At 37.8% G+C, this 27,262-nt stretch overlaps 1 protein-coding gene across 1 annotated transcript in view; it reads left to right on the plus strand.

Moving 5' to 3' along the window:
- LOC140239312 (solute carrier family 2, facilitated glucose transporter member 3-like) overlaps window positions 1-27,262 on the plus strand; it is a 38,919-nt gene that overhangs the window by 2,505 nt on the left and 9,152 nt on the right. The window contains exons 2-11 of the mRNA XM_072319184.1: window positions 1,086-1,187; window positions 4,455-4,615; window positions 13,763-13,887; window positions 17,860-18,000; window positions 18,672-18,809; window positions 19,758-19,945; window positions 20,556-20,666; window positions 24,047-24,148; window positions 25,112-25,187; window positions 26,110-26,237. Of these exons, the coding sequence (XP_072175285.1) occupies window positions 1,086-1,187; window positions 4,455-4,615; window positions 13,763-13,887; window positions 17,860-18,000; window positions 18,672-18,809; window positions 19,758-19,945; window positions 20,556-20,666; window positions 24,047-24,148; window positions 25,112-25,187; window positions 26,110-26,237 (1,272 nt within the window). The remainder of the gene's footprint in view (window positions 1-1,085; window positions 1,188-4,454; window positions 4,616-13,762; window positions 13,888-17,859; window positions 18,001-18,671; window positions 18,810-19,757; window positions 19,946-20,555; window positions 20,667-24,046; window positions 24,149-25,111; window positions 25,188-26,109; window positions 26,238-27,262) is intronic.

Here is a 27,262-nt window from a genome sequence, read left to right on the forward strand (position 1 = left end):
GGCCATGAGCCTGTGTAGATGTGGGGTCTTCAAATAGAAATATTGTACAGTATAGAACCTATATAAAATACAAAACTGATTTGTGCGTCTCTCTAGCTCTGTGTTCTTTGAGAAACATTTGAGAAGTAATTTGTAACTTCTCTGTTCTATAGTGATGACAGCCCTAACTAACTTTATGCTGTAATAGTAATTAGTCTCCTAAAGAAAAGAATTACAAAAATAATTAATACCACATTTACTCACACACACAAATTAAATGCTTTGTTGTAAATACTGCTCAGTAGATTGGATTTTTGCCAAAATAGTGACTTGCTGTTTCAAGAAATATATGAGATTTTTCCTTTGAGGATGTAACAGCAGCAGGAGCATCTACAACAAAGTCCATAAAACACTTCCCTACACACTGGACTTTGACCGAGGTCATTATCGGGTGTAATAAGGGTGGAGTGTTAGCAGTAATGATCAATTCTCTTGTGGTTGCCAATGAAAATTTATGTCTTGTTTTGCAAATTGCAATGTCTTAATTGCCAGCCAGCAGTACACAGGCTACGTTATTAATGCACCAAGATTGCACTGTAATACTTATGAACTGATCTCCCTAGACGCTGTTATGAGCTCATTTTCTTTCAAGATACCATGTGACACACCCTTGACAAAGTGCATGATTACTGTAACTTTTTTATTATTTTGTACCAACTAGTGGGATACTTGTGAAGTGATGACATCTTAATAGTAAAATACACAGACTTATACTTTTTATGTTTGGCTGCAGCCAATGTCACTTTTTGGTAGCAAACATGGAACTTTGAATTCTATAACTTTGTCTCATATTGTCTGTGTGTGATTTTGTCATAACTTCTACCAAGTGGTGTTTTCCTCTGATTTTAATCTTCAAACACTAAGTTACAGTGTAGATTCATCAAAGTCAACGAGTGTGGAAATTGAGTTTAAAAAGTCCTAATCTTGTCAGGTTGGCCAAGGACGAAAACAGACTAGTCCAGTCTGAGTCAAGATTTAAAAAATTATTTTGCTTTTCCTGGTAGTAGGAATTCATTGTTGTTTTCTCTCTCTCTCAACCCCCACAGGGAAGAGTCACCTTCTCTCTAGCAATCTCCTGTGCTGCAGCGGTCCTTGGATCGTCCTTCCAGTTTGGATACAACACTGGGGTCATCAACGCTCCGCAAAATGTGAGGAAATTTTTCGGTGTTGGGATTGGGCATGTGTAGTACTTTGGAAGCAACCTCGAGCATTTTCTTGTCAGCAAGTTACCCCGAAGTTGCAGAAAGCTAGGCAAACTATATTGGGTTGTTGCTGGGAGAGTTAGCTGAAAGTGTTGCAACACATGAAAAACCTTACCCTGATGTGTGTTTGATTTGTTCAACAATACACTCTTCTTACAAAACATTAACCTTACAGATAGTTAATTCCAGATGTTTTCTTCATTGACCCAGTTTGAGGCCAGCCACTTTTGTTGTGATATTTTGCCAAGCTTTTTCATTAATGGGCATTCAGTTAGGGAGCCTGTTCTACAATGCCTCAGTCCAGCTGTGTGGACATCATAAAACAATGGGAGAATTTTGCTACATACTGTAAAAAGATAGGATGCAGACTGCTAAAATCAGTAAATTTGCCCAAAATCAGAAAGAAATGTAAAAACTTGCCAAGTTTCGCAAGAAACATGAAATCTCATGAAATGTGTACCAATTAGAGAATCAGGTTTGAACGTAGCAGTTAAGCCGTTGAGGACGGTTTGATTTTGCTACAACATGCATTTCCCATAGACACCTGCCCGAGTATACTCGGGACTCGTCCTCAATGGGTTAACAGAAACAAAAACTACTGTAAAAGTGGACATTTTCGCGGTGTTGAAATTTTCGCGCATTTCGCGCAACCAGAAACTAGCGCGAAAATAAAAACACGCGAATATTTTTGCTTGCCATACGTTCCTGTGCGTGATGTCTTGATTCCGCGGAATTAAAAACACGCGAAACTCTTCTGACCCGGCCTAGCGCGAAAAATTAGTCCCGCAAAAATATCCACTTTTACAGTAATATGAACAAAAGTGGCTCTAAAGAAAAACAATTTTGGGGGTGTTTTTGTTTTTGTTTTTGTGTGTTTTTTTTTTACACTACCAATTACAAAGTTAACAGTCTGTAGCAAAACAGAAACAACGGCAAAGAAAAAATGAAATAAAAGCAAAGGATAAATTATTACAAGATAAATGTACCAACCACAGTACTAAGAGTTCATTCTAGGACTTGATGGCTTGAAGGGATGTTTGAATTTAAGAAAGGGGACTTATAAAAAAAAATAATCACTCAATTTACTTTGTATCAGAAAGTTGATCGTGCAAGTGTCTTTCAGCCAGCTGGGAAGATAGAATGTAAAAATGTGAGTCATTTTTTGCCCCAGTGCCAGTAGGATGACAAGGAGAAGACATGCAAACAAGGTAAAAAATTGTTTAATGTGCAATTTAGACAGAACTCTTGTTTTATGCTGTCCTTCTGTGTGGTCAGATATTGTGTGAAGCAGGGTTCTCTTTGATGTGTTAGAAGGAGAAGAAGTCTGTAAAACTCTCCATGCAAGCTTGTCTGCATGACAATGAGAGATTGAAAGGTTTCTGCCCTGAATTGTTATAAGCACTGCATTTGCAAACAAACGTTCTAGTAGGTTTGAAGTCCATTTACTGTCATTATGATGGCTATCATAGTGCAAATTTGGAAACTAGAGCTCACCATTTTGGGTTGTGTTCACAAAGATGTAACGATGATGTAACTTTAAGTGTTTGTGTACATAGAAATATGTTTTGGCCAGACATTTTCTTCAAAACCAGTATTCATGTAGCTGAAAGTCTAAAACTAATGAAACAACAGGAAGCAAGTAGACTTTGAATATTCCAGGGAAATTTAATTGACATTTGCCAGGTCAAGTGGTATTTGATAGCCCAGTATATTTGTGATTTATAGCCCAGTATATTTGTATATTTGATAGCCCAGTATATTTGTGATATTTGTGTATTAGTTTTCTGATTCTTTTTTTTTTTTTTTAAGACATTGATGTTTTGAGGACATGCAAGATTAAATACAGACCTGCAGCACATGCCCCTAGCAGAAAACCGTGAGATATCAGAACTAAGTTTCTGAAATGCAAAAAGAATTACATTTCTATTGAAATTGATGGAAAATCTAGGAATTCTATAATGCTGTATCGTGAAATGCTTTACATTGACTATCAAAAAACATCAACTTCAAAGGGGATTTGGTACAAATTTTGACCCCTAGGAATGTTGAGAAGTATTTACACTCTTTACTGTGAAGCTGGTGACAAAACTTGGCAATGAGTGGCTGCATTGTAAGGAATAAACAACAGCACAAGGAACAGCTGTGTGATATTACTTAGTTAGAGAGATATTTGAAAATTTACACCAATTTCAATAATCATGGAGAATCCTTAGAACTAAGGCATTATCTACCAATTTGCAGATGAAACAAAAACGCAGCTTAGTGAGAGCACTTGATAGTAGTTCTGAATTGTGAGTTAGGGATCTAGTAACAACCAGTGTAAGTATGTAAGTATTGTTAAACATACAAAATGTAAACAATAGTTATGCTAATATTGTTTCTAGAATAAACCATCTACAGTTGAAGATGGTTTATTGAGAAAATAGTGATATCTCCTTATATTTTAGACTTTATTACAATTTTTTTTAGTATATGGTAGGATGTTTTGTGATACAACTGACCTACATATATGTACACATGCATCAAATGTGATAACTTGAACATTTTAAAATCACTGCTCCCAATGGTAGCAATACCTTTAATTGATAACATAGTGCAGTCATCTAAGACTGCCAGAAAGCCTGTTCTTGTATTTAAGACCCCTTTTACATCCTGCGCATGAGATGGTTCACTTCATATTTTGAATTCATTTTTAAAACATGAAGTTCAACACAAATCTGGTCATGGCCTATGAGTATAAGGAACCTACATGTCATCGTTTTGAAGGTTCATTATTCCGAAGGCTTGTCAGTCCAAAAATGAAACAGGGCTCTTATTCCGAAGGTTCATTAATCTGAAAATAAAATAAAGTTCATTCTGTCAAAGGTTTGTCAAGGCAAAAGTGAATGAGGTTTATTAATCCAAATGTTTGTTAATCTAAAATTTTAGAAAATGTTTAATCATTCCAAAGCTTCTTTACTCTGAAATGTAGTAAGGTTCGTAATTTTAAAGGTGCATTAAAAGTACACACCTTCCTTTCATTTTCGGATAAACAAGTGTCATTGCACTTTGGGATTAACAAACCTTTGGAATAACGAACATCACCTGAGTATACCATTTATATTCAGTCTTGTCAAAAGACAGAGGGAGAGAGAGAGAGAGAGGGAGAGAGTATCATGTCTTGCTTGTACAGTAGAGATATCGAGTTGACTTTTTGGCTCCATCACTGTCCAGGTCATCGAGCAATTCATCAACGACACCAACATCCAAAGGACCGGTGATCCGATGGACGATAGCCAGATCACGTTCCTGTGGTCCACCACGGTGGCCATCTTTGCTGTAGGCGGCATGGTCGGATCCCTGTCGGCCGGCTTCTTTGCCAACGTCTTGGGGAGGTTAGTTGACGGGACACAGCGGTTTTTCCTTGTACTCCACAGCTTTTTGTCCCCGCCGAACGAGTTCGAGCAGGGGACTATGAAACGGGCTCCGTACGTGTGTGTGTCCGTGTGTCCGTCCGTCCGTCCGTCCGTGTGTCCGTGTGTGCGTCCGTGTGTGATCAAAATGTTCAAAATGCTACTCCTTCGCCATTTCTAACCCGATTTTGATTCTGTTTGCTTTATATGATAGCACTACATGGGAGCTTTGAAACTTCTATACAAAATTTCAGTTGTGACCTTTGACCTTGACCTTTGACCTATATTGTACATTTTGCTTCAAAATGCTACTCCTTCACCATTTCTAACCCGATTTTGATTCCGTTTGCTTTATATGATGGCACTAGGTGAGGGCTTCAAAAATTCTACACAGAATTTTGACCTTTGACTTCTTTGACCTTTGACCTTGATTTTTGACCTATATTGTACATTGCCTACAAAATGCTACTCCTTCGCCATTTGTAACCCGATTACAATTCCGTTTGCTTTAAGTGATGGCACTAGGTGAGGGCTTCAAAACTTCTACACAGAATTTTGACCTTTGACTTCTTTGACCTTTGACCTTGATTTTTGACCTGTATTGTACATTTTCCTACCAAATGCTACTCCTTCGCCATTTCTAACCCGATTTCGATTCCGTTTGCTTTATGTGATGGCACTAGGTGAGGGCTTCAAAACTTCTACACAGAATATTGACCTTTGACTTCTTTGACCTTTGACCTTGATTTTTTTTACCTATATTGTACATTTTGCTACAAAATGCTACTCCTTCGCCATTTCTAACCCGATTTCGATTCCTTTTGCTTTATGTGATGGCACTAGGTGAGGGCTTCAAAACTTCTACATAGAATTTTGACCTTTGACTTCTTTGACCTTTGACCTTCATCTTTTTACCTATATGGTACATTTTGCTACTAAATGCTACTTCCGGCGGGGACATATATTACGCACCGCGTAATTTCTACTTTTCCTTGTTTGAAATTTGGTTGGTACTATGTTGATAGTTTTAAAGTGATCTGTTGTGGTAGGTGGATTACATTGATTAGAGAATTTTTAAGATGGTTTTTTATTAAGTCCCTGATATCATTTTGAGCATTTTTAAGTTCCTGTTAGGATTTGTTGATGATAGGATGAGAGATTTGAAGGTAGTTCTGCGCAACTGCGTGATGTAAATTTCATAGCTTTATTAAAGTCAGCCTGTCTGAAAATTGGTTAGTATTCTTTCAAGACACTTGAAATCAGCTTTTTGAAAAAAGGAGTTGATATTGTATTGAAGGGTGTATGTTTGAGGAGTGGAGGATATTTTGTGAAGAGTCATATAATCACTACGAAAATCGGTTGCTGTTGCTAGTTTTAAAGGGTGTGTACAGTTTTGGTCGAGGTGTAGATTTAGCTTTTAACATTTTGCGAGATATTCAGAAACCACTCTATGAGATGTAAGGGGGACTGCAGTTCTAAAGGGTATCAAACGTTTATTCGATGAAAATCGGTTTTGAAATGGCTGAGATATCCAAAAACAAAGTGAAACAAAGAGATCATGATAAAGTTGTGGCATGTCGCCTTTTATTACTAGCACTTGTTTGGATATCTCAGCCATTTGAAAACCAATTTTCATCAAATAAACGTTGAATCCTTCTTAAAATTACATTCCCTTTCATATTTCATAAGAGGCTTTTCATTATCTCACTTAGGAATGTTCAAAACATGAATCCCTACCTCAACCAGTACTGTACAGTCCCTTTAAGACAGCTTTATGAAACTTGTTAGACATTATGTTCAGAGTTTTGATTTTTTTTTAAAAATGCTTGTTTTAGTCAAATGGCTCTAGTTATAGACACAAGTGCCGGAGCTAATGGCCCAGTGACATGTTATTGATAGACTGAATGTTGTAGTCCATTTAGCTCAAAAGGAGTAGCAATTTAGATTAGTGTTGGTTATGATTAGACGAATGACAGATATGTGATGATTAACTTTATTTTAGTGTTATTTAGCTTACTGGGAGTAGCAATTTAGTTTTGTGCTGGTCGTGATTAGAATAGTGACGGGTGTGATGATCGATTTAATATTCTAGTGTCATTTAGCTCATTGGGAGTACCAATTTACCATTAGTGTAGTGTTGATCGTAATTAGAATACCAGAAGAGTGTAATTGCTGTCAAGGTTCTGTAGCTGACTTGGTATTGTTGTCAGTTCAATAGCTTATCACTTGAACTCTGAGCGGAGCTCACAAGCAGTCCGTTCAAGGTACACCCACACACTAGACCCGCCTCTCCGTACCATCCTGTTTGAGATGGGCTTAGCAGTGTGGAGTGTAAACAGTGGGTCCTCCTCTCCAGTGGTCACTGGATTTATATGCATTCTTAGTTCAGTTGACCCTAATAAGCTGATAGTTTGACAAACTCATGTCTACACAGAGTGGGGCGTATTTCCGTTTACAGATTCCTGGGTCTGGTTGGGAAATGGCAAGAAAAACATTTGTGATAAAGCAAGGACTATGCATAAGAGTAGTTTTTGTTTTATTTTGTTTTTTCTTATCTGTATCTGCTTATGTTCTATTCCTGACTCTAGCAGCACTGTATAGCAAGTTGGTGATTGTAAAGTTTGCATGAGACAGTATTCACATTTGATGGAGTACAGTAATATTGTAGATGTACAATGTAGATGGGTAATTCCATGGGGTTGGGACTGAAATTGTGACATACAAGTTGAAAATTCAAGTTGGGTAAATTGAAATTTCCTTTTTCCCCCTGATTTGTTACTCCCATTCTTCAACTTATTCCACTAGAAATCTGTTTATTACTTCGCACACTTTCAGTCAGCATGGGTAAACAGGTATGGCAAAATACCTATGTTACACGGACTTCATTTGTTGACATCCTTCATAATTTTGTGTTCTGAAATGATAACAATGAACACATCCACGTTTTTTTCGTCCATAACACATCAACATGTTATTTAACAGGCGCATGAGATCATTATTAGTAAGATTGTATGTTCTGATGTCAACTGCAAGCCACTTTTATTAACATGTTTTTTTCTACAAACCATTAACGATTTCAATCAAAGGTTTAACTTTTTCATCAAGAGTGACACAATGACAATATTCTTAAAAGCACCACAATTGAAGCAAGTGATTTGTATGGGTATTCAAGTGAAAACATGATTTTATTGTTATAATCAGGGGTTTTCAGTCAACAACCTCGCCCACAGTGTACTACCTATGTTACACGGACAGTATGTCTTTGTAACATAGGTACACTACGACATATCAACTGATTTCCTTTATTGTGGTGTGAGATGTTAAAACCTACACATATAGACTTTATGTATGTTCCCACAAATAACACTATTGTAACAGTTCTTTGGAATTATATCTACTGCACACCTGTGGAACAATACCTATGTTACACAGACTTCAATTCTTTGTAACTCTGGTATGAAAGAAGGCGGACTTAATCAGAAGAAGAAGAAGAAAGTGAAGCTTTACACAATTTGACCTTATATACACTAACATCATCAACTAGTTGTCAACTAAGAAAACTAATAAAGAGAAATCAGACAAGTCTTCTTGTCTTCTCCATGTTCTTTGTTTGAAATTAATTTCTGCTCTTTTGTCCAATGTCCATTTAGCCCTCGATTTTTGTTTTTCTTCTGTCCATTTTCCCTCTGTGCAATTTTCTTCTTGTCTAGTCTGTTACGTTCACTCTTCTTGGGTGTTGCTTTGTCGGCTTCCTCTCTGTTTGTGGAGTGCTGTGGATGTGTCCTTGTCACTCTTTCATGTAGTTTAAAACGTAGCGGTGGCAGAGGAGGAGCCATGGCAGATTCATCGACAAACTGAACATAAGGTGTAAAGAGAAATAGAATAAAAAAATTAAAAGAAAATTTTTGTCGGGGTTGACTATATATTCCTGTTGATGTATCTGTGTGTTTATGAATGGAATTAAATAAGTTCAACAATTTTGCTTACATTTCTACCTCTTGGCATACCCATTAGCTAGAGTTCCATGTGTACCTCCCACCAAAATTGGAAAAAAAAATGGGTTATGCTTAAAATGATGTAAATATTAATAATAATAATAATAATATAGCATGTAAAACATAGGAAAATATCATTTTCATACTCTATGCTAAAAACTCGTTTTGATGTAAGCTAGGAAGGGCAGGTCGCTGCCCCCAGTGTCCTAGCTAAGGTTAGGCTAGGGTCAGGGTTATGGTCCTTAATAGACTCCCAAAATAATACTAGGCCCTATTTTATATTCATCCCCCATCAAAATTGTCGCCCTCTTTTTGAATGATAGTGTAGAGCAATAATAGTCCAATTTTGATTGGGGTTCATAATTTCATTGAAGCCTTTCCTACCCACTACCCACCCAAACTGAATAGGACACTGGCATTTTAGCTTTGAGACTTCACAGTGGGTGAGCATGGAATAGAAATGGTGAATCCTTGTGAAATGTTAACAACTTCATCAGAGCATCTAACAGGTCAGTGAAATCTTGGAAGGAAAACATTGACATTTTCGAAGTAAATCTGTTAAAGAGAAAGAATTTCACAGCTCCTAGTTCTCTCAATATCACCAGCAAAATAAGGCAAACTCTATTTCTCTAGTTCAGATGCAGTCTGGACATCTACGTTTTCCAACTAGTATATAGTGATGAATACTAACTTTAGCACGTCTACCTTGGTAGATACCTTATGACAAAAGGGTCCAAAAATTCACAATAATCGGGAGGTAAAACAAATTTATATTGCAGTGAAGATACACTGATATACTTTTGTATGGTTTTCTAAGAGAGGAATTATATGCTCCTTTTGCAGAGACCGGCATGGACGGAAAATTTGGCGATCAAAATTATGAACATGAACCTGTAACAAATATCTCAGTATGTGGGACTACAGTATCATCGTCCACAGTATTTTTGGCCAGTTCAGAGGTTTAGATGTCGTTTTTTTTTCCTCTAATAGAGTTACAGAATATGACAAATGTTATTATTTTCGTAAAATAGCGTAAAAGCTTACCAATTGACTTCAGAAACATTAAAACTCCTGTACCTACGTTACATGGACAACGGCAGAAAAACAGATCTTGCGCTGTCCAGGTAGGTGTATATTGGCTGTGAGTAGTTTTTCTGCCGTTGGGGGAGGACTGCCAGTGACATGAATACGATTGCTGAAGTTAGTAGCTCTTCTTTTTATCACGAGACGCGTCTTTTCTTACCTACGTTACACGAAGAGGCCGGACATCGCACTGAAGTACAGTGATATGTTCTGTATTTTCTCGTTTATTTGGAGGATTTTGATGCTAATTTTTGGATAAGAATACTTCTGAAATATAAATCTCATTATAGAAATAAAGTTTCTGATCATATTATGATTGGAAGTGTATGTAAAACCATGCTATACCTATGTTACAACAAAAATTGCCATGGACATCATTTGTAACATAGGTATGAGGTTGCTTGAAGATGCTCTGGTGTTCTTATTTTGTTACAAATGTTTATGTGCCTTATAGTCTTTGTAGAAGTCACCTTGCCTCTCTTAATTATGATAGGCATAATGCTGAAAGGTTGTATATTCCTGTTTTACATTGCCATGAAAATGGCATATATTTATGTCACAACATAAACCACAAAAAACCATGGGACATCATTAGTGAAACAGTCATAGACAAAATACATTTGTACACAGGCTTGTTTTTTTTTCATCAAATAATTCTTCACACATTTCTCCTCAAGAATAACTGCAAACCACAGACAATTATTTGATAAATTTGTCAGAATATGACTTTTATTCCCTACACAACATGAAAATCTAGAGAAGACCCAACCCCATGGAATGACCCAGATGTCACTTTGGGAAAGTTGACTGAAAATCTAGGCATTAGAAGTGTATTTGCTTCGAATCAAGAACAGTATTCATCCTGGGTTTACACATACCATGGGCCTTTTGAAGTATCTTGTAGTGCATTCCCTGCTGGAAGGTACGTTTACTTGCAAGCCTATATGTGATGTGAACTTAGTATCTGTAATGTACAGTACTCCATTACGAGCAACGAATATCAGACCTCCCAAATTACCTGATAAAGTACATGTACTTACATAATCATGCAATAGTGAAAAAATGTAAGGGTAAATAGGGCATATCTTGTTTTTTTCTTCTTTTTTTTGGAGGATGCACTATTCATAAACATATCTTATGTACAATGCATATATATACCAAATATATGTAAAAATCTTCCTCAGCCTGGCAGCCCACTTAAGTGACAACTTGTACCATGTTTGGTAGGATTTCTGTGGGATAGGAGTGTAAAAAGAAAAATGGAATCAAACTCACTGGAAAAGGAATAGCAGGAAGTGATGAAACTACAGGTACATGACTATGAAATGCCATTGAAGAATATCACTCTTGATGCTTTTCTGTTCAGACAAGTATTTCCAATGTCCTTAAACAAAAATTTGTACTGACAGAAATGTAGTTAGTACACGTGTAGCTTTCCAGATTGATCAGTGTTCTTCTCATTATTAGGAATAGAGAACTTAAGGAGAAATTTTGAAAGCTCTATGTGGTATGTGAGCAGCCCTATGCAGTGCAAATATCAAATATTGATCATTGTAATGAAAATATTGCCCCTGGAAAGTATCAAGTACATCAATCTTGGTCTTATTTTTCTCACTTTTTTTGTCTCTTTGTCTCAGCCTTGTCTCCTTGAACTTTGACCCTCCTGAGGAGGGTTAGAGAGTGTGTTCTTTCTTCATGCACTATATTAAAACATACATTATACTGCAGTTGTTAATGGTCACATTAGAGACTAAGCAAAGATTTGTTTAGCTCCATGATGAAGGTTGCGAGTTAGATATTTATTTGAGATAATTAGTCTCAATTTGCGACCATCATATTCATAAAGATCTTCGGGTGAAACATAGCCGTCACAACCCCCTTGGAGAAACTTTGTGAATGAAAATATACATTTATTAGATGTTCCCTTCATGGATACCCGGTAAAATATGAAAATGTAATCTGTATTGTATAATGTTCAAGGTTGCTTGAACAACATAAAGTTCTCCAAATGTGATCACGGCGTACTGTTAGGAGCGAGCATTGTGACATAAACCTGCTCACCTAGAGCAAATTAAATTCGCAGCTGGGCATTATTGATCCTTGTCAGTATAAATGTATAGTGGGAAAAATAGCCTCATAGGTATATGATGTATATAATAATTTTTTTTTTAATTTCTGTTTCTTCTTTTAAAATGCCCTGGAGTGTCAAGCTCTAATGATAGTCTGTGGTGTATCAAATTCTTTCCAGTATTAAAAGGGTTTTCCCTGAAAAGAATCTACTCATTTAGTCTGCAACTGGTGCGACCTCACCATCACCCTGAGCTTGGCTAGACAATGCTTAAAATCAATCAGCCAAGTATGAATAACCAATGGAATGCTGTTTACTATCAATATCACTTTCTGCTCCAGATGATGAGGTCTGTACGCAAGGTTGAAATTGAGACATGAAATGACAATGTCAGTTGCAGTCCTCAGAAAGAGAAGGGGGTACAGTTAAAAAACTGTAATACAGAGGGCTTATGGAATATGATTTCTTCCTTTAAATCTAATGTGATTGTATCATTAAATCTCATATCGCTGTCACATGAAAATATGGGGAAACTTTTAAAGTCATTTTACATTTCAAACTCTCCAATTGTAAACATGCAATTATGATGAAATTTTTTGTATGCGATTCTGATATGAATCTACTATATCAATTGCATTTAAATGCGGATTGGCATTGCCTTCTAAAAATAGAGTGTGAACTAGTGAGATAGGTTGCCAGACTGCATGCTGAACAGAAAATAGAAAAATCAGCAAAAGAAGAATATACACAAGGATCTACCATTTCATGGCTTGTCTGAGGGTGTGTCTGTGTCTGAAGCACATTCTTGTGTAATTATTTCCCTTCTTCGATTGTGGAGACAGGGCTGCCATGTGACACACATGGGTGGTATGCTGCACTGGGACATGTGACTGAGTTGAAAGGTCAAATGAAGCATACATACAATGTATGTTAAGAGGTCAGCAAGATATCCTAGCTGTATTCTGGGATCTTGCTGTGTGCTATGAGATATCACACTATAACTTGCAATGTTTTTTTGTTTTTGTTTCAAGGTGTTAATGATAACTTAAACTAACTAAAATATCTCTGTGCTTGATCAATTCATCATCACTTACAGACAAATGTAAACATAAGCCTTATGAAGAGATAATTTTTGGTAGTGACAGGAGATGTTACCATTACGTGCGCAGACAAAACAGCAGACAAACAAAAGATAAAGGAGTAATGTTTCATTGAGTCACTATTCAAAATGTTATTATGGTGTCAATTTTTTCTTTTAGCATGTGCGTCTAATCTCTGTCTATGTATTGTCACGTTTTATTGTTCAGATATCAGGAAAATTAAAGTGTCATTTTTTTTTTTTGATTGGTGCCAAAGGAGTTCATCAAAGTCAGTAGTTACGTTCAGACGATGATCTTTGACCTCAAGGATAAGCTAACTTTGAGGATAAGCTATAATATGGGGTGCCAAGTGTCACACGGTCGATTTCATGATCAATGAAATAAGTGAATTTGTGATGAAATGGCCACTTCATTTATGAAATAACTGATTTCACAACGAAATCAATCTTGCAACACTTGTGCCCCATAGAGCTTATCCTCCAAGTCAGCTTATCTTTGAGGTGAAGGATCACGGTCTGAATATAACTATAGTTTTTCCGTAGTCTGCTATTTTTATTGTCCCTAGAGTCGACTCAGTAGTTTATGGTCAAAATCTGTAGTTTTCACCTTTTAGTTACCAAATTGGCTTGTAAGGGAGCATGTCATCAATATGTATGAATGTATGTATGTGCGTGCATTTGTATGTTGTATACATATATATATAAGAAGAAATGTGGTGGTTTTCAAGTGTGGTTCTAATCTCAGTCAATGTGTTGTCACAGTTTTTGCACATTTCTTCTCATGTATGTATTAAAGTATGAATGTTACATTAATATCAATATCTGTATTAGTCATTGGCATATATTCATGTGTGGTATATATTTTTAATGTTCCCAACCTTCAGGAAAGGAAGCATGTTAGCAAACAACATAGTGGCCTTTGCGGGGGCAGCACTCCTTGGATTTGCCAAGATGGCATCCTCGTACGAAATGCTTATTGTTGGACGCCTCATTATTGGCCTGAACTGCGGTAAGTGTTTGCTTGTTGTGGACATGGTTTTGTCTCCCCCCCTTTTTTTTACAGCTGAAAATTATTGCCTAAGTGCATTGGGGAGTGAGGTTCATATAATTTATGAAGTGTCAACAACTCAATGATTACAATGTAAGATTGAAACAGAAAACAACGTTTTCTCCTTCATAGAACATTAAAAACTTCTTTGTTTTGGTCTTAAAGGGAAGATAAACCCCAAGAACAATGTGGATTGAGTGAAAGCAGCAACATTAGTAGAACACATCAGTGAAAGTTTGAAGAAAATCGGACAATCGATGCAAAAGTTATGAATTTTTAAAGTTTTGGTGTTGGAACCGCTGGATGAGGAGACTACTAGAGGTTATGACGTATGAGTGGACTACAATATCAAGAAAATATAAAGAAAATACTACAAAAATCCATTTTTCATGAAAATTACATATTCCATCAACTTGATATTGACATATGTTAAGGGTAGCAATTATTCCCCCTGCTTTCTGAAAGCGGTTGGTCCACTGCTCTTTCATAATTCTAGAAAAGTGAATTTTTGTTGAATATCCTTTATATTTTCTTTGTATTGTTGTCCAATCATACGTCATATCCTGTAGTAGTCTCCTCATCCAGCGGTTCCATCACCAAAACTTTAAAAATTCATAACTTTTGCATCGATTGTCCGATTTTTCTCAAACTTTCACTGATGTGTTCTACTAATGTTGCTGCTTTCACTCAATCCACATTGCTCTTTGGGTTTACCTTCCCTTTAATTTTGCTCTGTATTTGAGATGCTCCTTGAGCACTGTACAGAGTGGATTTGGCACAATACACAGAAACTGTTGTTGTTCACTCTAAGATATGCAAATATGTATAAAACATGTTAGACATAATGCTGAACATAATCACAATTTCATTTGGTAACCACAAAATTAGCAAAACATTACCAAAAAGGTACGCTGACAGTTTCACAATCTCAGAGCATGTCATATTGTGGTTTCTATGTAATGTTTTATAATAAAAAACCAAATAGGGCCATACATGTGCAGTAGTATCCATCGATCTTCCCTGTTAGCCTGAATTGCATGCAACTTGCTGGGAAATACTCTGTACTAGTCTGCTGCTAGGGCACGGTTGATCATCACTTAATGTTCTACAGCTACACATTACTGAACAGGGACACTTCGGGAATTTAATTCATATATGCACACAATGCTAAAATACCATGTTTTCATCATCAGTCAGTTGTTGTAAATCTTCTGTTACGAGTCTTCTTTTGAAGGCTATTCTTTTTTCTTAGACTGTTCTATAGGGCTGGTGTTCAATATTCTCCACAGTGTGAGAAATAATGATTGGAACTTTGATACTGTGCATGCACTATTACTGCACATAAAAATTGAAGCAGTTAACGGAAGGAGTAGAGGTCGATCTTGCTCGTTGTCACTCTGTATCATGGATAGAGAATGTTTATGAGAATATGAGGGTATGCCCTACTCTGAGCTGTTGTAAGTCATCAAAGTGAAATATTCAATTGTAAGACAATGGCCAATAAATTTTGAGCCAATAAATTTTGAGTGACGAAAGGCTTATAAGTGGTTTGTCTCTTGCTACCAGAGTGTCTGTAAAGCAGCTGCCTAATATCCATGCCCTTACTCATTGGCTGTAAACTTTAGACATTGTTATGACCAAGGATAATTTCTAACTGTTCCACTAGACAATATTCCTTTTTGACCTGAATTTCTGTGATGCATATTTGTCTGTAATTGATTTATTATACCCTCTCTCTCACTTGTTGTCCCCGCCGAACGAGTTCGAGCAGGGGACTATGAAACGGGCTCCGTACGTGTGTGTGTCCGTGTGTCCGTCCGTCCGTCCGTCCGTCCGTCCGTGTGTCCGTCCGTGTGTCCGTCCGTCCGTCCGTCCGTGTGTCCGTGTGTGCGTCCGTGTGTGATCAAAATCTTCAATTTGCTACTTCTCTGTCATTTATGAGCCAATTTTGATTCTGTTTGCTTTATATGATAGCACTACATGGGAGCTTTGAAACTTCTACACAGAATTTCAGTCGTGACCTTTGACCTTGACCTTTGACCTATATTGTACATTTTGCTACAAAATGCTACTCCTTCGCCATTTCTAACCCGATTTCGATTCCGTTTGCTTTATGTGATGGCACTAGGTGAGGGCTTCAAAACTTCTACACAGAATTTTGACCTTTGACTTCTTTGACCTTTGACCTTGATTTTTTGACCTATATTGTACATTTTTGCTACAAAATGCTACTCCTTCGCCATTTCTAACCCGATTTCGATTCCGTTTGCTTTATGTGATGGCACTAGGTGAGGGCTTCAAAACTTCTACACAGAATTTTGACCTTTGACTTCTTTGACCTTTGACCTTGATTTTTGACCTATATTGCACATTTTGCTACGAAATGCTACTCCTTCGCCATTTTTAACCCGATTTCAATTCTGTTTGCTTTATATGATGGCACTAGTTGAGGGCTTCAAAACTTCTACACAGAATTTTGACCTTTGACTTCTATGACCTTTGACCTTGATTTTTGACCTATATTGTGCATTTTGCTACAGAATGCTACTCCTTCGCCATTTCTAACCCGATTTCGATTCCGTTTGCTTTATGTGATAGCACTAGGTGAGGGCTTCAAAACTTCTACACAGAATTTTGACCTTTGTCTTCTTTGACCTTTGACCTTGATTTTTGACCCATATTGTACATTGGCTACAAAATGCTACTCCTTCGCCATTTCTAACCCGATTTCGATTCCGTTTGCTTTATGTGATGGCACTAGGTGAGGGCTTCAAAACTTCTACACAGAATTTTGACCTTTGACTTCTTTGACCTTTGACCTTGATTTTTTGACCTATATTGCACATTTTGTTACAAAATGCTACTTCCGGCGGGGACATATATGTTACGCACCGCGTAATTTCTACTTTTCCTTGTTTTGTTATATTTTTCGCTTCTCTCTATCAGTCTCTCTTGCATACTCTTCTTTGTCACCTGCTTTTGCTTTCCAAGGTTTGAAGAAATATTTGTGAGTTAAAAATTAATGTGACGCCTGACATGAGATTTAGTATGGTGGCATTGACACTGCCTACTGTTAGTGATAAGAAAAGCGCAGACATGTATAGCATGTGTTTTATTGCATTCATTTCTGTAAACTTTGTCTTTCTCCCCCATGTCAATCCCCATCCCCATCCCATCCCCATCCCTTCCCCATCTCCAATTTCTATCCCCTCCCCCTCCCAATCCCCTCTCTCTCCCCATCCCCACCCCCATACCCTCCCCCTTCCCCTCCCCCTTTCCATCCATTCCCCCATCCCCATCCCTTCCCCCATCCCCATCCCCTCCCCATCTCCAGTCCCTATCCCCTCCCCTTCCCCTCCCCTCCCTATCCCATCCCCATCCCCACCCCCATCCCCATCCCCATCCCCTTCCCATCCCCATCCCTTCCCTCCTCCCCATCCCCTCTCCATCTCCAATCCCTATCTCTTTCCCTTCCCATCCCATTCCTCCATCCCCTCCCCATCTCCACCCCCTCCCAATCCCCTCTCTCTCCCCATCCCCACCCCATACCCTCCCCCTTCCCCTCCCCCTTTCCATCCATTCCCCCATCCCCATCCCTTCCCCCATCCCCATCCCCTCCCCATCTCCAGTCCCTATCCCCTCCCCTTCCCCTCCCCTCCCTATCCCCTCCCCTCCCTATCCCCTCCCCTCCCTATCCCCTCCCTATCCCGTCCCCATCCCCACCCCCATCACCATCCCCATCCCCTTCCCATCCCCATCCCTTCCCTCCTCCCCATCCCCTCTCCATCTCCAATCCCTATCTCTTTCCCTTCCCATCCCATTCCTCCATCCCCTCCCCTCCCCCTCCCTTCCTCCTCTCCACCCCCCCCCCATCCCTTCCCCACCCTCTCTCCACCCCCATCCCTTCCTCCACTCCCATCCACTCCTGTGCAGGTCTCAACACTGGTTTTGTACCCCTCTACCTGTCAGAGATTGCCCCCTTCAACCTGCGAGGGGGTGTTGGTGTCCTCAACCAATTGGGCGTGGCATCCGGGATCCTGATCTCTCAAATACTTGGTCTTCCTGTAGTATTAGGTAAGAGGGGATCCAGTGTGATCCACAGCTACATTACTATTAGAAAGACACTAAGCCAAGACATTTGCAAAACTTAGGGTATTGGGTCGTAAATAATAAGAATTTTAATTTTTCATGTCGGTGTTACAACATATGCACCGAATTAGACCAGTGGAAATAAAATTTTATACCAATGTACTGATATTTTATTCATCCATTTCATTTTTGTCAGTGCTGTATTTTTATTCTCTTTGATTTATTTTAGCATGGGATTATTTTCCAGAAACAGAATGCACTGTTGTGGTGAATATATCTACAATCTGTACATAACCGTTGTCAAATCAAAGACTTATTTAGCTCTCAGAGCCCATAAACTTTTTCATGAATGAGGCAGTATATGACAACACTTGAAAAAAACAAAAATATGTTGCAACCTACTTACATAATGTATGTTCACAGCTTGTAGGATTTGAAGTGTACAACAGTTTGAAGGTGTCAAGGAAATAATTGAAGGACAATGTCTTATCGTTTCTTAACTGTTCTCCAGCTCATTCCTTTGTATAAAAAGTGATTTGTGACGTTTGAAGCAGACGACCGATGTTAGATGAGAAATCAAAATATAAAAATTAAACTGATATCATCACACTAGAAGTGGCAGTAGTGCATCATGAAATTTGCTCCGTATCCTGCAGGTACGGACAGATGGTGGCCCCTTTTGCTAGGTCTGACGGCCGTCCCGGCGGTCTACCAGCTCGTGGTCCTACCCTTCTGCCCAGAGAGTCCCCGCTACCTCCTCATCAACAAGGGAGAGGAGGAAGCTAGCCGAAAGAGTAAGTGATACCAAGATCCTGTTTCATATTAAAGCAGTTTGTATGCATAACATAAGTTATGCATGACTTTGCAAATGACTAGAATATGAAATGTCAATATATGTTCCCCCTTTGTTTTACTTATGTTTTAACAAAGTATGACTGTATGTCAGTATTTCATGTACATTGGGTCAAAAATACACTTTGAACTAAAAATGTTTGTTATCATTAGAGAATGCTCATTTCATTTGCAAATTTCAGCTTTGGCTATTGAAATTAACAATAGTTAGGAAACCCACTCTTGACTCGGGAGGTGGGGGATTGGGGGGGGGGGGGGTATTCTCTAAAGGCTTGGCATCGCACAAACAAAGCACAATAAAGGTTGATGAAAGAGTTTATGTATGTGTGTACATATATGTGTGTGTGCTTTATCAGGCAGGCCTTGAGTGGCTAAGCAAAGCGTTTCTGTATGTGTGTGTGCCATGATTTCTAGGTCTTTGGTCGCTGAATAAAGGAGCATGTTTGTGATATTTGTTATTCAATTCTTGTTTGGTTTAATTTTCTGTTGTTGTATAAGCTTATCAGGAGCTTTTTCAGTGCAGGAGAATATTTGTGCAGAGGGTCTGGGCTTTAGAAATTAATATACTATGAAACGAGGAATGTTTGCATTCATTTTGATTTTGTGAATTTCTTGAGAGCCAAGATTCATGAAATTAAAATGCACATGAAAATGCTTGGCTATATACGTTAAATGCAAGTGACAATTTGTGAAAACTTCATGCTGCACAAAAAGGTTGTCAGCTCCAATTTCAAAGATTTCATGCCCCCAAAATACCTTGCTTTACAGTTTTGTTATCATTATCATGATTGGCAAGTCCTGAGTGGTTAATCAACAGGTTTGTGTATGCCATGATTGGTAGGCCTTGGTTAACTAAGCGAGGAGTGTGTTTGTGCTACTATGTTTGACAGGTCTGGAGTGGCTACGAAAGGACACCGACGTGGATGCAGACATGGCTGAGATGAGGCAGGAGTACGAGGAGGAGACCAAGGAAGAGAGGATCACGGTCATCGAGCTCTTCAAGAAGCAGTCACTGCGCTGGCCGCTGGTAATCAGCATCATCATGCAGCTGTCGCAGCAGCTGTCTGGTATTAATGCGGTGAGTTTTCGACTCCTGTTGTGCTGCGTGTGCCTCAACTGCAGATCAGATATAACTCTTTGTCCACCATGTTCACACACTTGACATGAACAGGATGTACCAAATCTCCAGTTCCGTTCATAAAGGAGAATACACATTGGTCTCTGTCCATCTTGTGTATAAACTTAGTTGTTCTTTACAGCTATATTCTCGACACAAATTGCTATTAAGAATTCTGATGATATGTTTATGGATGCAAGAAATGTATGTCCTTTATACTTAAATACTTTGCTCACCCATTTGCTTGGATCCCCCTCCTACCTGTTTGGCTCCCTGCCTTTGACACCTAACCTATACCCCTTTTGTTTTCTTTGTTCTGCCACCCTAGCTCCTCCAAGACAGTGCTGGCTGTAGTTCACCATGTGTCTACTGTAATACCCTGTACATGTATGTTTATCATTTGGCTTCTGATGAAGATACTGCCGGGACCAAAAGCTCAGGCCCCTTTGACTCCTTCACACTTTGATGCTTCAGTTTGTGTGGTTGTATTTAGGACAAAGAAAGTTTTCATTGGCCATAAAACTCCATGCTGTGGTAGGTTCATTGTTGTCCTTCTGTATCTTTCCTTCAGGTTTTGTATTACTCCACGTCAATCTTCATATCAGCTGGTGTTGAAGAGGACACTGCTCCATACGTCACCCTCAGCACAGGGGGTGCTATCGTCCTTATGGCTCTAGTAACTGTGAGTGAAACAGAAAAGAAAAAAAAAGAAAGATGAATAACATATGTTGGTGTGATGTCCAACACAATCATTTGTTCTCTTGCTGCCAGAATGTCAGAACTTTATGGGTGCAAACGTTAAATTTCATCAGTGCTAAGTGATGTCCTTCAAATTGGTGTTAAGAAAATCATGAATCAATGTTCAATCCATGATCAAAAGGTGCAACCTGCTCAAGTTTGGACTCTCAATTGTGTGAAAGCTGTCTTGCTAATATGAAAATGTATTGGCATATATAGCTCCTCTGGCATTCTATGTAGCAAGTGTTCACAATAACTAAAACAAGAACAACAACAACAGCAGCAACAGTAACAACAATAAAAAGAAAATAAGAATGAAGTAATGGCAGGTAACTTGATTCAGGCAGTAGATATTCCCTTCCTCACCCTTCCTCCAAAGATGTGTGAGAAAAAAAAAAATGAATAAAATGAAACAAAGGAGAGGAAACAAAGCATACACTTTAATGCTGATTTGTCACATGTGTGGCTGCACAGTTTGGAATAAAGTAACTTTTTTTTTGTTGTAAAATATGTTACAACATATTTTGGTTAATTATGCAATAGTGTCCTATTAGATCTTCTGCTAGATAATTGTAGAATAAAAAGATACTGGTAATCAGCATTGAGCATGTCAGTTTTCTAAGACCATACATCAGCTGTAAATGATATCTTCCAAGTATCGCTTTGGAGCAAGACAGCATTATGGACTGGACAGCCTCAATCTCTCTATAAATTATAGGAGCAACACTAACGATTTTTATAGTCTAAAGATATGACTTCAACTTGGAGAAATTTGATTTATTTGACAGCTTAAAGGTCTATTGAGGACAATTTTCCTCTTTTGGAGTCCTTGATGGTGGTAAAATGTTTGCATGGTGGTAATAAAAGATTTTCTAAAAGGGAAGGACCTTTAACCCCATATTGCCAATTTGCCAGACTTGTCAAGAGTGGGTGTGTACACACACTCATCCCCTGTTGTGAATTTTGGCTCCACTAAGTCATCAATACCTCACAAGGAACCTTGTTGCTATGCCAACTGGTGCAGTAAGTGGAGCTAGCGAGGGTAAACAACTCCAATGGAAGGGGGGGTGAAGGAGGGTTAAAGTATACATCCCGTAGAGAAGGAAAGTAACCTCTCTTGATGGTGATGGTACTGGGCGATTGTGCTATGTGATCATGTCTGTTTCCTTGTACAGCGTAGCTGTTCTGTCTGGTGAGGGATTATGTGTTGTAGTGTCGGGGGGGGGGGGGGGAGCGGGAAGGGATAAATGGGTGAGGAGAAGAAGGGAGAGATAGAGGGAGGTATGGAGGGAAAAAAAGAAATCAGAGGGATGGGAAGTGGAAGAGAGAGGGGAAGACAAATGATCATTTGACCTTTTTTCATGAATCATGTGTATTATACTGGCATTTCTGACCACTGATAATATGATGCAGTGTGGATGTAAAATTACACCTCGTTTTCTCCAAGGGTTCTCTTCAAGGGGGCTACTACCTGACTTAAAGAAACTTAGTGATGGTTTGAGAGTTGAACATGATTTTACATTGTCACATTCTTTGGGGATTTTCTGAACAGCGTGCTGATGCAAGATGCATTTTTATGCTAACAAAAAAGCCAAAAAAAAAAAAAAAAACACCCCAAAACCAAAAAACAAACAAACAAACAGTTGTTTGGAAATTGGAAGTACTCGCTGGAATCTTTGCTTTGCTATAGGATAAGTTACATCTCATTTATGTATGATGCACATGCTGGAAGAAGACAGCCGAAATATTTTGGCAGTCTTAACTGCCACATAATTCTTCTTGTCATGCCATGCATTTCAGATTGTGTGGATGTTTTTATGTCACCTTTCAAAAGAATATGTACACAGCTCATGCTGATAGTATAATGAAAGTCATTACCCACCAGAAATTGGAAAGGTCAAAAGGTATCATAGTTGTGGCTTGTGTGACAGATGTTCCCCCTTCAGGACAGGATGACAGCTGTTAGTTTCTGAACAGTTGGTAAATTCTTGCTGGAACAGAAATGCTTTGGCAGGAAGTATGGAAAGTCAGAGGTAGAGAAGTGGCAAGCTTATACTGTATGTATGTGTGTTGTATGTGTGTATGTGTGTGGGTATGGGTGTATATTTATACATCTCCTGCAACATCCCTTGTCATTTAGTTTATCACACCTACAATAATGATGATAATAGTAACAGTAATAGTAGAAGTAGTAGTAGTAGTAGTAGTAGTAGTAATAATAATAATAATAATAATAATAATATTAATAATTGCATTTATAAGGTGCTTTGTACTAGTGTTTCTAAGTGCACAAAAAGACTATATAATGATATCATACATCTTCATTACACGGTTGGATGAAAAGGTAAAACTTGAGCATTTCATGATTTTCTTACTGTAGGTTCAATTTTAATGAAACCTCCACCAGATTAACTTAACTCTATCTAGTTAGACAATTTGGACCCAATGTGAAATTGCCCTTCAAATCTAAATTGCTGGAAGCACTGAATCTATTTTTGAAAAACTAAACTAAAAACAAAACCTTCCACTTGCGATTATCAGTGGCACTCAAAGTAATCAAGTAATAGCTTTTGGTTGCTTTATAATACATTTAAAAATCATTGATGTTAGTAGTATAGATGATGATGATAATAATGATGGTAGTAATGATGATTATGATGATGATGATGATGGCGATAGTAATAATAATAATAATAACAACAATGATATTATTGTTATTATTATTATTGATAACAAAAATGATAAATATTCAGTTGTAAAAAACTGAGAAGGACATTAAATTGTATGCGTGTCATAAATAACTAAGGATATGAAATTTTAACATATAACAATGTTAAATTTAGCAATTATTAAAAGATGAGTTTCAGTGATCTCAATACATAACTTTTTTTTTTCTCATTCTTAATTATCACAAGATGACTTTTAAGCAGTAATTCAAATTAAGTTCAAAATCTGTCGTGTCTGTTTTTGTTGTTGTTGTTGTTTTTGGTTTGTTTGTTTGTTTGTTGTTGTTTTTCTTTTTTTTGGGGGGGGGGGGGAGGAGATTGTTCCATAATGCTGATGTCGTATTTGTCAATAACCCTACCATCTAACTGAAGATTCCGTACGTAATGGCCTATTGTTCCCTGAAAGGTACAGCAATATTACTCTCATTTTGACAATTTTCTAAATTATGCAAAATAGATCAATGCATGTTTATTTTTGTCTATAATAAGTTATGTTTATTTGAAAGTCTATTATGGCATTTTAGGGAGTAATCTGATGGGCAGTTTCAGGCGGTTCAGTTACTAATTGGTATGTTGTTTTTCACCTCTCCTCCGGCAGGTGCCATTAATGGACAGGGCTGGTAGGAAGACCCTTCATCTCGTTGGTCTTGGTGGGATGCTTCTCTTTTCCATCACCCTCACTATCTTCCTCAACCTCAAGGTGAGTTCACATCTGGAGCAGTTTTTCTTAATCAGCGAGTCACTGTGCTTTTGCAATAGACAGTGCGCTGCTGGTATAACAAACATGGTTGTAATGAAATTTAGTTACAACAAAGTTTAAGGTTCCAAAATTGTTATCTCTATGTCTTTATAGGCTTTATTTGTTTGACTATAACAAAATTTCAGTATAATGAAAGAAAACCTAAGTCCTTGGGATTTTGTTAAATGGGAATTGCCTGTGGTTTTGAGTCATAATTGCAAAGTTGAACCTGCCAGGCAAGTGGTTAAAATCCTGATCGAGAACCAGGTTCACATATTGCACTCAAAGATTTGTCAAAGTCAGATTATCTCATATTTTCGTTAAGTTTTGCTCTTAGTTTTAGCAGGGGCAAGTCCTTACAATTAACCCAATATGGTAGCAAAGGTCATTACAGCTCTAATAAGTTTACGTCTACATCAGATTGCATCACGTACAACTCGAGTTGAATTCTGATTGATCTCAGTGCTGCTCCAAAGATGACATTATTTATGAGTTCATATCTAAAGTAGATTATCACATGTCAAACCTCAAACTTTGCTCCTGCTTCTCTAACATGTCAAACTTTCACATTCAACAAAATGAGAGGTGCATTTTATTGGAAAAAAAAAACAACAACAATGACCCATATATATAAAAATTACTTGTGGATTATATGACACCTTTCTTTATATGACCTTTAGCTGTTGAAGACTAGTCCTGAGTATATTAGGGCTGGGGTAAATGGGAAATGTGTATTATAGAAGAAGCAATCAATTTTCAGTGGGATAAGAGCTAAATTATAGCTTTATTTTTTGTTGACATTTCATAAAGTGCAATAGTAGGTATTGAATACAGATGCTGGCTCAAGACTAGAATATAAATATTAATTTCTTGAATGCTTACTAACTACATATTCAATATTTTCTCTTCTTTTTCTCTCCCAAGGACACTTGGGATGGATCGTCCTACATCAGCATCATTTCCGTCATGCTGTTTGTGATCAGCTTTGGACTTGGACCCGGTAGGATAAACTTGGACTCTTCTCATAATTGTAAAACACATGCTGATGGGAGAATTAAACCCAAATTTATATGTGGATTGAGTGAATGAAGCAACGTTACTAGAACATGACAGTGACGTTTTAGGAAAACTGGACAATCTGTTTAAAAGTTCTGAGTTTTTCAAAGTTTGGTGCTACCATTACTGGATAAGAGGACTACATTTTGTGATGTCATGCATGGACTATTATTTAAAGAAAATATAAAGGGAATTCAGACAATTCTCATATTTTTAGCATAACTGGAAAGTACTTGACTTACCTCTTTAATAAAACAGGGAATTATATTAACCATAACATTAGGTCAGTATCGAGAGGAGGAAATATTAACTTTTCATTACAAAATGAAATTTTGTGGAAATCTCTTCATGCTTTCATTATTTTGTTGTCCATGCATGACATGAACTGTTCTGTCTACTCATCCAGTGATGGTGGCAGTGAAAATGTAAAGATTCCTAACTATTTTTTTTATTGAATGGATTGTCCAATATTCCTGAAGCTTCACTGGTGTATTCTACTAAAGTCTGCATTACACTAGAACATACACGTATAGAGCCAATAAATGGCTAACGAATTCAAAAATTTGAAGATTATGCTTGCATCTGTTGCTAATAGTAGAATAGTTTGTAACATGTTTGACATTTTTTTTTTTTGTTGTATTTATTAGCTATTCATAGGAATTTGCAGAGATATGCTGGGGCTGATTTTTTTATTTTGGACATGTTCAAAATAAAAAATCGGCCCCGATCCTAGAGTAAAATTTGTTGTATGACTTTTTGATGATTTTGAGATGCATGGTCATATGTGACGCAGTTCGGAGGTCAAGATGTACTTGTGCTAGCATGATACCAGTAGCTGTGATATGTTTTCAATTTTCTTCCTCCAGCATCCATCCCATGGCTGTTTGTGGCCGAGCTCTTCTCCCAGGGGCCCCGCCCTGCGGCCATCAGCGTGGCGTTCATGGTCAACTGGCTGGCAAACTTTGCCGTGGGCCTCCTCTTCCCCCTCATGCAGGTGACGTCTCCGCACGAGAGTTTGGCAAAGTTTTCGCACACAGATTTTAGATCTGTGACATGAGTGGTTAGGATGTGCCTCTTCCCAGATTTGGAAAATGGGAATAGCTGTGTAGCGCATGTGCAGAGTAATATTTTTTGCATAGTATCCATGTCAACAGATTAGCATCGCAGATCTAAAGCTTGCTATTCATTTTCTTCGGACCAATTATAGCAGGTTGTCTGCATGGTCCCAGTAGTGTAGAATACTGTATACGCTATATATTTAGTGAGTCTAAAATTTTGTGAATCCCAACTTCCCAACGATTTCGCGAGTGGTTAGATTTGCGATCGTGGAGTCCTGTACTGAACAGAGAATTGTATACGCATAAGTCACATTCATATCAGGATCAGAGTCAATATTTTTGTGTTTCTTTACTTTCACGAAGAACACCTGACTCGCGAAATTCGCGAAAATAAAAACTTCACAAAATATTTGGTATATACAGTGCCTGCAATTATGTTTGCATTGCAATTCAAGTTTGTATTGATTGAAGTAATGGTTAGAAATTACTCAAGCTCAATAAGCTCAATAGCTTTAGCTGCAGGTGGGGTAGGGTAATCATTAGTTGCTCTTTAAAGAAACTCTGTTTGCAATTGGCAAAGACCCCTTAGTGTTTTGAGGATAGTGCATAAAATATATATATTTTTCCAATCTATGTAAAGGAGGAGGCACTATAGAGCAATTCAGCCAGTGCACAAAGTTGTCTAGGATGCCCCCTCTACTTATACAATCATTTTATCTGCCCTAAAAACATGGCCCTTCATTTACAATTTGATGAAGCTCATTGATTGTGGCCACCACCTGAGGAATAAATCTTTATTAACCATCAAAAAGTATGATATTTTTTTTTCTTCCAGCTGAAGTCATGTGTGGAGAATTGCATTTTTAACTTATGTACAGTGACAATTGACATTTCACATATCCCATTATCACACTAATTTGAATAATTGTCAGTTTATTTCTAAGCCCTTCATTAACTTATG

The sequence above is a fragment of the Diadema setosum genome, chromosome 15, assembly GCF_964275005.1.
Source record: "Diadema setosum chromosome 15, eeDiaSeto1, whole genome shotgun sequence".
Classification (NCBI taxonomy): Eukaryota; Metazoa; Echinodermata; class Echinoidea; order Diadematoida; family Diadematidae; genus Diadema; species Diadema setosum.